The 11,867-nt window shown below is 53.7% G+C and overlaps 1 protein-coding gene across 1 annotated transcript; it reads right to left on the minus strand.

The window, feature by feature from the left end:
- Positions 1-2,353: 2,353 nt before the first annotated feature.
- On the minus strand, positions 2,354-11,867 carry LOC130266604 (uncharacterized). The gene is made up of 7 exons (XM_056515852.1): positions 11,826-11,867; positions 5,594-5,781; positions 5,367-5,504; positions 4,290-4,338; positions 4,020-4,162; positions 2,949-3,640; positions 2,354-2,659 (listed from the first exon to the last, which is right to left on the minus strand). The coding sequence occupies exons 1-7, from the start codon at positions 11,865-11,867 to the stop codon at positions 2,364-2,366; spliced, it is 1,548 nt and encodes a 515-aa protein (XP_056371827.1). The 3' UTR covers positions 2,354-2,363.

An 11,867-nucleotide genomic window follows, 5' to 3' on the forward strand; every position in this document is an offset into this window, starting at 1 on the left:
GAGTAATACATGCCCATGAAGCAGTTTGGAAAGAAAAAGGATTGTTGAGAGCTCAAGGAAAGCAGATAAAGCATTCTGAGAAAATCTTAAAATTGCTGGAGGCAGTGCTACTACCTCAATAGGTTGCAATTATGCACTGCAAAGGACATCAGAAAGGAGAAATAAACCCCAAAAGAGGTAACAGGTTGGCTGACCAGGCTGCAAAAAGAGTAGCAGAACAAAGCCATGCTGAGACTCAGGCAGTAATTCCCAAAGGTGAGGAACAATGTGACCATGATATATGTATCATATACTCAGAAAGATGTAGAATTAGCAAACGAAACCATAGTGTTTTTGCAATGCCTCAGGGAAAGCTGCAGCAAGGTAATCAACACATTTCAAGCACAAGAGCAAGAGGTTGCTCCTCCACACAATTCCAGCCTGGAGACCAGATATACGTAAAATCCCTGAGGGAAACTGTCTTTTGCCAAAATGGAAAGAACTCTATTTAGTACTTTTAATCACTTATACAGCCTTTAAAGCTTAAAGCGTTAACCTCTTGGATACCTTATTCCAGAATCAAAAGACTTCTGTAAAAGGCAAGTGGAGTCCAAAACTAGACCTCAGAAAAAGCAGGAGAAACCAATATGTGTTTCACATGGTCATCATCTTCCTGATACTTCTAATTGGAATCCAAGCCACAATAGACAACTGTCATTACCATCAAGATCTCCTTGGCCTGCAAGACCCTGGTGGATAGAACACTTAAAAATATTCAGGACCTAACGGGCTAAAAGGGATTGAAAAGGTAAAACAACTTTACACCATTTTAAGAATTAATGACAAGCAGTTGAAGATTGAGGAAAACCTGACTCCATGCCTGCCTTTGCTGTCCAGCCTCAAAGTAAGATCTCTATGGCTTGTAAATTTGAAACTCACAAACCTCTTGTAAAGGAGATTACTATGGTGACTATGTGCATCTGTGACATTTCTAACAAGCAGTGTGTGCATTCATTTTCGTGTGATTCCTATCAGGATTTTTGCATTATGCGAATTAAAATGGGAGACCATAACCTACTGCAAGATAGTCCCCTTCTTCTGTGACACATAGGTGAGAAGACTGTCATCATGTAGAGATATAGTAACCGAGCCCACCAGGAATCCCGCCCAAGAAATCTTGTTTCCAACAACCAGCTCTTGTGCAACTCCAATAAAAAATTGTACTGGTCATGCACTTAGTATATGGAACAGATCTCATGGAGGATGTGCTTTTGAGAATTGAATTTCATTCTTGGGATATTCCAGGCCATCTAAGTTGCAGGGGTAGCCAGGAACATAATAATCACATGAGTGTATATCGTTCCCAATTCCATGACCATGTGTTGGTGACCCAGATATGCATGGAATCCTGAGAGCACAACTACGTTCTTTTATGGGCTGAGGTACTCAGAATACTCAACTATTTGTACTGGGCACTTTAGTATAAGTATCCTTTGTAACACTAGCATGGGTCAGTGTAAGGTTTCTGAAGGTATCAGAAATGCTTGCCTAAAGGCAGGCAATGTATCTGAACAAACCAGTGACATGCCTTGGGCATCGACAAAGAGCAAACCTTGTCCCATCCCCCAGCATGGGAGCCTTGCCTTCCTTGTCCCCAGCCAGCAAGCCCGAGGGACACCTCAGCAGTGTCCCCACCCTCCTGCTAAGGCTTCTGCCACAGGCCTGGGGGAGGCTTTGGGGAAGCATCAGAGCAGGCAGGTGTCAGGAACAAGGCGGCTGCCCAGGGGCTGCTTATGGCCTCTGACACCCAATTCCTCAGGGCTTCCCACCGCCCCAGCCCCTCAGGTGCCTCCTGTCCCCTTGTGCCTCCTGGCACCCACTCCCTCACACATCCCCCTCGTTCCTTCCCACTGCCTTGTCCCATCAGGGCCTCCACAGCCCCTCATCCCTTCACAGTCTCCCAGCACCCCGTACCCTCAGGATCTCCCCCAGCCCGGCCAACCTGCCCGCAGCAGCGCTGCAGCCCCACAGGAGCTCCAGAGGAGCCCGAGCAAGAGGCACAACGGAGCCCTCAGCAATCCAGCCAGGAACACCCGAGCAGGAGGACACTGATGGCAGTTCCTGGCTGGGACAGGGTCGTGGCCATCTCCAGGCACCATCTCACAGGGATCCCCGCAGCTCCGGCCCTGCCCACCCGCTCTGTCGCCAGCACAAAGGCTTCAGCACAACCAGCAAAGGCCAAAGGGCTTCTGGCCATTTCCCTGTAACACTGCACGCCTGGGCAGCTTGCTGAGCACAAGCACCCTTCTCTCCCTCTTCCCAGTGCCCTGCAGACCCTGGACAGCAAAAGAAAGCTGCTGGGAGTCTGTCTATTGCAACAAATCCTACATTTCTATAATAAAGTAAAACAAAAGGAGAACAAACTTGAAGAAAGGAAAAATCCAGCTGCCTCGCTGGTTCAAGTGGCTCCAACAGGCAGAGCCTACAAGATCAGCTCTCTGCAGAGCTCCAGCAGCACAGCCAGGCACTGCTGCACAGACGAGGCCGTCTCTTGCACGCCCCGCGGAATCGGTCTTGCAGCTTCCGCAATGAGTACGGAGCTCCTTGTATTGCCCGGAGGATGAACGCTGTTTCAGCTGAAAGGTTTCTAATGGCAGGGCTGCTGTCATATCTTCGAGGGCTGGAAGTGAAAGGAACAGAGCCACGGTCAGTTCCCAGATCTATGGGGACCCGAGGAGACTCCCGTGCTAGGGCCATTCCATCCCGCTCTAACCATGGCCAGGAGGGAGCAGGGACCACCGGGATCAGCACGAAGCTGCTGGCCACGACTCCCCCATGGGCCCCTGAAATCTCTGTGTGCTCTGCCCACGCCGCCCCCCGTCCGCACAGCGAGCAGAGCCCTCCGCAGCCGGGGCAGGGCCTGCAGCTCCTCCTGCCAGCCCCGCTGCCAGCCCGCTGCCCTCACTCACCCTCACAGATGAGCTGGAGTTCTTCCTTCTGCCCTCTCAGGCTCTGCCCGGCCATCCCTGGGAGCACAGAGCCTGTCACGGCTCTGCCCAGCGGCACAGCTCCCTGCCAGCGGCGCTGCCAGCCCTGTGGCCACTCGCCCTCGTGGCCGGCAGGGCTCAGCCCGGGCCCTTGCCGCATGCTGCCGCCCAAGGGCTCGGCTGCGGGAGGGCGGCAGCAGCCCCGAGGGCAGCCGGGGCTCAGCGGCGCCGGTCCGGATGGCAGAAGCTGCCGGGGCAGCAGGCGGGGCTGGGGCCGAGCTGCGGCGGGGCGGGGAGGGAGCCCGGGCTCACCCATGAACCTGACGGCCGCCTCTCGCAGGGGCTCCTGTGGGCTCTCCAGGTACGGCAGGGCCTGGCGCAGGTGCTCGGCCGCTCGGCTCCTGTCCTCTGCCAGCTGCGGAGAGCGGCGGGAGGGAAGGCTCGGGGCGGGCTCTGCCCCTTTGGCAGGCGCTGCCCGCGCCCGGCCCCGGCCTCCCCTGCCCGCACAGCGCTGAGGCGCGGCCAGCAGCCGCTGGGCCGGGCTCTGCAGGGGCACAGGGCCGGCTGTGCCCGGGGAGCCGCGGTGCCGCCCCGCCCTGCAGCCCCGCTGGGCCGGGGCTCCGTGGGCAGCCGGCTCGGGGCCGCAGGAGCCTGGAGAAGAGCCCGTGCGGCCGCTGCGTGCAGCACTGGGCAGGGCCACAGCTGCCAAGCGCACACAGTGAGCGCCGCGCTCAGGGGGCTGCTGCAGCCTCAGTCTGGCGCTTCCAGGCCGTCCTTACCAGGCACTCGGCGAAGTTCCATGTCTCATCCACCTGCAGCATTTGTTTAATATCCCTCCTCTTCAGAAATCTTGATGAACAATGCAGCGTTTCCCAAGAGGCCTGAAGAGCAACAGAGACACAGAGATGGCCTCACAGCCCGGGGCACAGGACTCGTGTCCCTGTGCCAAGGCCTGGAGGAGGCTGCAGCCCACCAGGCACCAGGGCAGGAGGCAGCCGAGCTCCCTCCCAGGGGGACACGGGCAGCCCACAAGTTCTCACCTCTGTTACATACGGATTCTCATTGTGGCAGTGGAAAGTGAGTGGGAACAGGCTCTGGCGCATGTGCGATTTCAGGGCCTTTCTTTCCTCTTCCATTAATAGCTCCATCATGTCTTGAAACACATTCATTGAACACAGCTGCACCTGGCTATCATCCTGTATGAAAGGAAAGAAAAAAAAGACCTGAGCATTGGCTCCTTCAGGCCCACCAGTGTTGAAATCCACAGGGCACAAAGTGTCCGGGCCGCAGCCGGTGTCCGTGGGCAGGGGCACAGAGCCTTACGCTGTCAAAGAGTGGCAGGAGCGCCTCAGCCAGCCGCAGGGCGATGGGTCTGCGTAGAGGGGCACCATTACACAGGAACAAATATCTCAGTACAAATGCTCATCCTGACCACGTCGCTGTCGTTTTCCTGCAGGAGCTCCACAAGTCATGCTCCACATTTCTTTTGCCTGTATGGAACATAACTGTGTGAAAGGCCCCCCTGCTGCCTCAGGGCCTAGAGGCCAAAGGCCTGTCCTGAAGAACTCGGGCTGATGAACTGGGAGGCAGGAGAGATGGGAGCAGCTGCCTCAGCACCTGAAGCCCAGCCATGCCCAAGTAACTGCATACCCCAGCCTCACGCTGCTGGCAGGGCTTCAGCAGCTGTCCCTTTTCACCATGCGGGGATTCATGGGGCCAAGCACCACAAGGCCTCTGAGTGCCAGGTGACACCTCTCCCTGCACTCGCTCTTGCAGGTTCTTTGAGATGATCTCCAGGAGACTGGTCCCATATTTGGTCACGTCCAAGCATTCCAGGACCTGAAAGGCACAGGGCAGTGACAGGGGACCCGGCCAGCAGGAGCCCAGAACCGCACAGGGCTGGGCCCAGACAGCAGCACAGGGCACGGGCACCGTCCCAGGCAGCTGTGGCTACTAGAGGACAGAGAGCTGGGAGGCAGCTCAGCGAGGCAGTGCTGGCCATCAGGCTCACCTCCACAATGAATGCCAGGGCAGCAAGATCCCAGCATGGCATCTCCATGCTGAGCAGCCTTAGCAGGTACAATGCAATCCCAGAACACAAGGCTATGGATGAAGAGCGCATTACTCTGAAAGGAGGAAAAAGGGACCAGGACCTGGGTCAGGGGGACAAACCTCTCCCAGGACTGATTCCCAGAGGTCTGGTCTTTCCCCACCATCCTGCAAGGGGACCTGGGCCATTTGGGAGGCAGCTCCTTTTGGGCACCCTCCTCTCCCAGCCTTTTCCAGTCTGCTTGGCCTTGCTCAGTGACAAGGCCTTCTGGCCCTTGGCTACAGGCACTGTGTGGGGACCTGAGAAACAGAGCAAAAATGCCAGGGGCAGTGGAGAGCAGGGAGTCTCACCTGGCCAGCAGACCCACGGCATAGTGGTGGGTGTCAGCACACAGCAGCGTGTCCCAGCCATACTTGCGCTCCATTGCCATCACCACACCCTCACACTGCATTCTGCAGAGCAGGGACTTCAGGCTCTGCACTGCAAACCTGTGTGCAAATCAAAGCTCTGGTCATGCTGGGAGCACTGGCTCCTTCCCTGGGCACATGACAGGGACAGAAGGACTGGGACAGAGAACCTGTTGGGTCTGGCAGCAAGGCCGTGTTGCTGCTGGCATCCCTTCCAGAATGTATCAACCTCCTCTGGCATGTCCAAAGTGCTGAAGAACACTTGGAAGAGGAGGTGGACAAACAGGCGGGTGAAATCCAGTGTCACTACATGTGGGACATAGGGCACCTGGAGGATCTTCCACATCACCACAGTTGCCTGCAAAGGACAAACACCCCGAGGCAGCGCTCAGTGCCGAGGTGTCCGTGCGGCAGGGCCCGAGCGTGGCAGGGAGGGGCTGGGGAGATGCAGGGGGAGCACCGGGCCTGGTGCCCCTGAAACTGCCCCTAGGCCAGGATTCAGCCCAGCACCTGAGGCTGGGAGATGCAGTGGGGAAAGGAGGATGGAGAGCTGCTGGAGAGGCGGCCTTGGGGTGAGCAAAGGCCAGTTCCAGAAAGTCACAGCCAGGGCAAAGACTCTTGTTGTGTCCCCATTGGAGGTGCATGTGCTGTGCTCTGGCCAGTTCCCCAGCACATCCAGGAGTCTCAGCTGCACTGACACTGCAGTCCTGCTCGAGCACAAGATTGTCTTCCATATGGTCTCAGCAGCTCTGTGGGGTCAGAGCTCTGTCTCAGGGCAGTCTCAGACACAGCACCATGGACTGGGCAGCAGCAGGGACCTGAGCTGGCTGCCAGCTCTGCCTCTGCCCATTGTCCCTTGCTGGCAGCACCTAGACAGCCCAGCCCCATGGGGACAGGCTCCTAAGGGGCAGGGAGGGACATGGCAGCAGGCTCGGGGGCTGACATGCCAGGGCTGGGAAATGGAGCAGCCAGAGGGCCCTGGAGCTCTCTGTTGGTCAGACAGACCTGGAACAGGCTGTACAGGGTGATGGGCTGGTGAGCCTGAGCCCTCTGGGCATGTGGGCCCTATACATGTCACACGATGGGGCCACACGCAGGAGAGTAATCACCACATCAGTGGGCTGTGCCTCGGTGAGATCCAGCAGGGTTCTGTCCCGGTCGCCATTTTGTGTATGGCTGCCTCAGCCGCGGACACCGTCTTGTGTGTGGCTGCCTCAGCCCTGGCCACCATCTTGTGTGTGGCTACTTAAGCCATGCCGCCATCTTGTGTGTGGCTGCCTCAGCCCTGGCCACCATCTTGTGTGTGGCTACTTAAGCCTTGCCGCCATCTTGTGTGTGGCTGCCTCAGCCCCCAGCCACCATCATGTGTGTGGCTGCCTCAGCCATCATCTTCCTCAGCCCTGGTCACCATCTTGTGTGTGGCTGCCTCAATCCGGGTCGCCACCTTGTGTGTGCCCATTTCAGTCACGGTAGCCATCTTGTGTGTGGCTGCCTCAGCCACAATCTGCCTAAACCCCAGGCAGCATCATTAGTGTGGCTTCCTCAGCCCTGGCCCCCATCTGGTGTGTATCTGCTTCAGCCCCGGCTCCCATCTTGTGTGTGGCCACGAAGTCCGGCTCTGAAGGGAATGGGTTGCTGTTTAGCTGGCAGGCAGGGTTAGCACCAAAGACAACATCAGCTTATGCAATAAGTGTCATTTACTGAAGTGCAAAGCAGCAAAGAAATGCAAAAGGATAAGGTAAGCAATGCACTGGATTATTACTACAAAAGATTGCTTGTAGGGATCAAGGAAATCACCCTAATATCTTACCAGTTACTTTAATACTTGGCCATCGTCCTGACACACACATCCGCTGGGGAGTCCCTGTCACAGCAAAGGGTTGGAGATGCACTCGCACTAACTGGGAATTCCTATGCAGTTTGCACACCTGCAGACGAGGCCGCCAACATTGCTGGGAGAGGGCCCAGATTTTACACAATTGAATAAACAAGCCACCATGACTTCTAGTGCGGGAACATCTGGTTTCATCCTCTCTTGGCCAGGGCTCAGGGAGGAACCAAGGGAGTTTACTTTGACCATATAACTTCAAACAAAACCAGATAGAGATATCTGGCTTTGTGGCCTTTTCTTGCTTCTAAGTGTACAAAGGTAAAGGCCTGTTTCACTAATAAGCGGATTCATATATATGCTGGTAATGATCATGCATATTTTGTTAATATGTGAATGTAAAGATAATAATTGGCTGGAAGGTTCATCTGGAGGTCAACTTTGGCTTAGGGCTTGTTGTTGAGGACATAGTACTTCACTGGAATTGTCCTTTCACAAGCAGTGATCCTGTCCCCTTTAGCTGCAATGGAATCCTCAGCTGTTCCCACAATGATTGCTCAAGCTCTGGATGTGCTGAGCTCCTTGTGAGTGGAGTCATCAATCTCTTGGACAAGCAGATTGTCTGTCACTGTGGCCAGAATTTTCCCTGGGATCCACCAAGGTAAGAGGAAAGCTCTCTGCAGCTCTGCCATGGAAATTGTCCTGCTGGGTGGCCTTTGCTGTGAGTCTCAAACACAGCAGCTCTCTGGCCATGTGGTGCTGCTGGCAGAGCTGGCTGCTGCCACTCAAGGCTCAGGGAGGCACCTGAGCTGCCTTGCTGCGCTGCCAAAACCATCTCAGTGCTCAGTGGCACTTCCTGACCCTCGTCTCAGTGAGAGTCCTGCTGGCAGGGTCAGAGCAGCGGCTCGTCGGGATCAGTGCTGCCCGTGCTGTGCACTCACCCTGGCCCTGGCAATCCTGGCTCTGCTGCCATGCACACACAGGGAATGGGAACTGCTGCCTGATGTTTCTTGAGCTGCGCCGCTGCTGCTGCTGCTGGAGACACCTTGATGGATGAGCTAGTGGGAGTATGGGCCATATTGGCCTGTGATGGAAAGGTCATGAAGGCAGAGGTGCAGATAGTCCTGTCAGTCCTATTTCTGTATATCTCTGGAAACCGAGGAATCTCTCTTGATCCTGCACTGAGTTTGCAAAGTAATGGTTTCTTTGTTGTTCTTGTTTTCGCTTTGGGCAGCATCCATATTTGAAGCCAGATGAGCCTCTCTCCAGACTGGCATCTCTGATCATTGCAGTGAATCAATGGAGAGAGCTCAGGAGATGGTGACAACCATTTCAGGATGACTCTCTCCAGTTCAAGCTCTGAGTGGGACTCAGAATAAAAACTGTACCAAACCTCGACTCCATTGGAAAATTCCTTTCCTTGTCATCCTGTGAATAAGCTCTACATGAACTTTCTAAATTGTCAGTGGTTTTTTTTCAAGTTAGAAAGTCCTGTTTATGGTGGGTTTGGTATGGTTAGGAATTGGAAAAGGGTCTCCTTCCGATGCCAAAATTATTTTTGCTTTTTTATTTCCTTCATATATATGCATAGATGCATGGACTGTTGTTGTATAGTTATATAGTTCCGAGGTAACTTCAGTGCTTTTCATCCCCTGATAGGCAGAAAGACAAAACACTTCCAAAGGCTCCTATCCTGTCTTACCTCCTCTGGGAAACAAGGGAAAAACACATTTCCAACACATTTTTGATAAACTAGTTATAGCATGCACAGCTAGTACAGCTAGTAGCAGGAAAGAGGGGCTCCAGAAGAGGTGAAACGAAAAGGTGGAAATTTCCTAATTACTGTGCTTCTAATTGGGAATTCTTGTCAATTATGCTAATTTTCCAAACTTATAAAACCACACTCACCCTATGTGGGGTGGTCATTTTTCCATATCTGCCCCTGGAGGCCTCCAGTTAAAGACCAGATTTGATATTACCTCCTATACTAATATTGTCTTGAAAGTGGGTCGGGTTTTTTTCCTCAATCATTAGGACATCACTTCCTCCACACTGCAGTGCCTTTGGGATACGGCACATTGCCCAGTTTTTGCACAACCATGGTACTTGTACATGAGGCAGAAAGTGCAATTGCATTTCCAAATGCTAAATTCCGATGAGGAGTGGGGCAGCCAGAGCATCCTGTGCAGATGCAGGCCTGCAGCTGTGACTCGAGAGGGTTTTGATTCCTGCCAGTGCAAGCAGGGGCATCTCCTGTGTGACAGCTGCTCCTTCCCTGGTGCCCATGGATAGTAGATACAGGGTTCTGCAAGGGGAATGGAGCAGGGTGGGGATGTCTGCTGGCAATAGAATGCAGTGGAAAACGTTGGGAAAATATTTGACTGTAACAAATTGTGAATTCCTTTAGCTTTACCAGTGCTTAGTCCTGCATGCCGCTTTTGCAGTGATTAATGTGTGCAAGTGACTGTCTTTGCCTTTAGAATAAAGAGAGTGGTCCTGTTAAGAAGGTAGCCGGAATGCATTTGAGGGAATGACTGTGGATTTAGGAGGCTCTTGACCACCACAGGAGAATCTGAAGAATGGGATGTTCCCCAAATGACTGTGTCAGGGAGCAGAGTCGTGGCTGAGGCCCTGCCATATTTGAACCATGTTTGAGCAGGTCAACAAGATAATGAAGAAAACGGTATTGTTTAATTGGGTGGGAAGTGGACCCTTGAAAGAGAAACAATGTATTGGTTAATCCGTGGCAATTCACCTTTGAAAAAGGAACAATGCATGATGGAGCCATTGCTGGCATGGAGTCAGTATCATGAGCCATTATGGCCTCCTCTCAAGCGATGGCCATGTGTGAGCTGAGCTGTAACTGGGAAAATTCCAGTCCTGACTAGGAGACAGAAGGCCTGGTTTAGGGGTGGAGGGGTGAGAAAGACAAGATGCACTGGTTTGATCCAGGGGATGTCCTGAAAATGCACTGCCTACCTGCCCCTCCTGCTGAGCACCACACTCCAACTCCTTCTCCTGCTCATTGAATTTTAGGGAATCCAGGACTTGGTATGTGTTATTTGCTACTGCAACTAATAGAATAAATTTGTTTTGCAGCCCCTGTTGTGTTTTAGGTTTTCCTGTGAATGGGTCTCCTCCTGGACCTGTTGTGACAACAACCATCAGAGACCCTCAGGACATCCATACTCACATGACAATAAATTCTGAGAAGTGATTTAAATTTGTCAGATAATTTGGGCGATTAGTTTCAGCAATGTAGTGAATATAACTTAGTTCCATGGATACAGACTAGTAGGTGAGATTGTTGGATTTGCATGTGTTAGGGAAGTGCTTCCCCACACACCCAGTGCTGAAATAAAGTAATGCCTCCTTTATAACCTCTAGCTGGCAGTGGGGAACTGGCCTGCTTGGTAACTTTTATTTTGGCCATTTCTATTGAACAGTTATTGAAACCTTTCCCAGCCGTTTCCCTCTGATTTACCCCTCTGCCAGCCCAAGCTCTGTGCTGCAGGTGGCCTGGGTGTGTGCAGAGCAATGCAGCCCCCACAAACCCCTCGGTTTTCCCACACGTGGTCATAACCTGTCCCCAGGTGTGCCCAGCTGTGGCAGCACAAAGAGCCGCAGTGCAGTGGGCGCCGTGCCCTGCCCAGCCGGGGCTCTGTGCACGGAGCAGCAGCAGCGCCAGCACCTTTCAACCCGCTCCTGCCTTGGCTTCACCTGGCAGACAGAAGCCTCTGGGAATCAGCACCGCCAGTCACGTTCCCTGCTTGTAGCAGCTCCTGCTGGAGGGCAGATCCTGCCAGTTCTACTTCCAAAGAGGATGAGTTGGCTTGGCACAGCCTGTTTTTTGTAGCGGGATGTGGGCCATAGGGGTAGCTTCTGTGCAAAGCTGTTAGAAGCTTCCACCACGACCAACAGAGACAATCTCGGATGTCTCTGATGATGGGCATGCTGCTGGCCCAATTAGAGAGGTCGGTAATGCCTCAGTGGTGACATATTTAAGAAGAAAACCAAAGGGTAGCCGTGGGCTGCTGCCAGGGGCCGTCCCTGCCGTGGTGGCAGCAATGCGCAGCAGCCAGCGCTGTCTCGGCGCAGCCCGCGGCGAGCCTTGCCTGCCCGGCCGCCCCTGCCCAGCTGAGCTGAGGGAGGAAGGCAGGGGTGCTGGTGGCAGCTTGTCCTTCCCAGAGCCCCCATGAAGAGAGGTGTTAATAGTGCCAGTGCTGCAGCAGCCACCACTGCCTGTGCCGTGGCAGCAGGGCCGCCTGGCCGGCAGCGGAAGCGTGACAAGGGATTCCTCCACACGGAACCCAAATGAGATCAACTTCTGGGCACTGTGGGATCTTGCAAAATCTTTGAATTATTATAACTTGTTGACATTTGTTCCTACAAGCAGCACTTTCCTTCTAGTCATAGAAGAGGAGGAAGTCACCAACATGAACAAAAGTTGGTTATCCTGAAACATTCTCCTGCTGCTTATTGAATAAGTTGTCCACCTCTTTGTCCTGGTTGGGTGGATGATAACAGACTCCCAGTAGGATGTTGGCCCTCTTGGCCATTCCCTTAATTCTTACCCACAGGCTTTCATCTTCATCATCTTTCGTTGCAATTTCCAT

Source organism: Oenanthe melanoleuca, unplaced genomic scaffold (genome assembly GCF_029582105.1).
Source record: "Oenanthe melanoleuca isolate GR-GAL-2019-014 unplaced genomic scaffold, OMel1.0 S098, whole genome shotgun sequence".
NCBI classification, from domain to species: Eukaryota; Metazoa; Chordata; class Aves; order Passeriformes; family Muscicapidae; genus Oenanthe; species Oenanthe melanoleuca.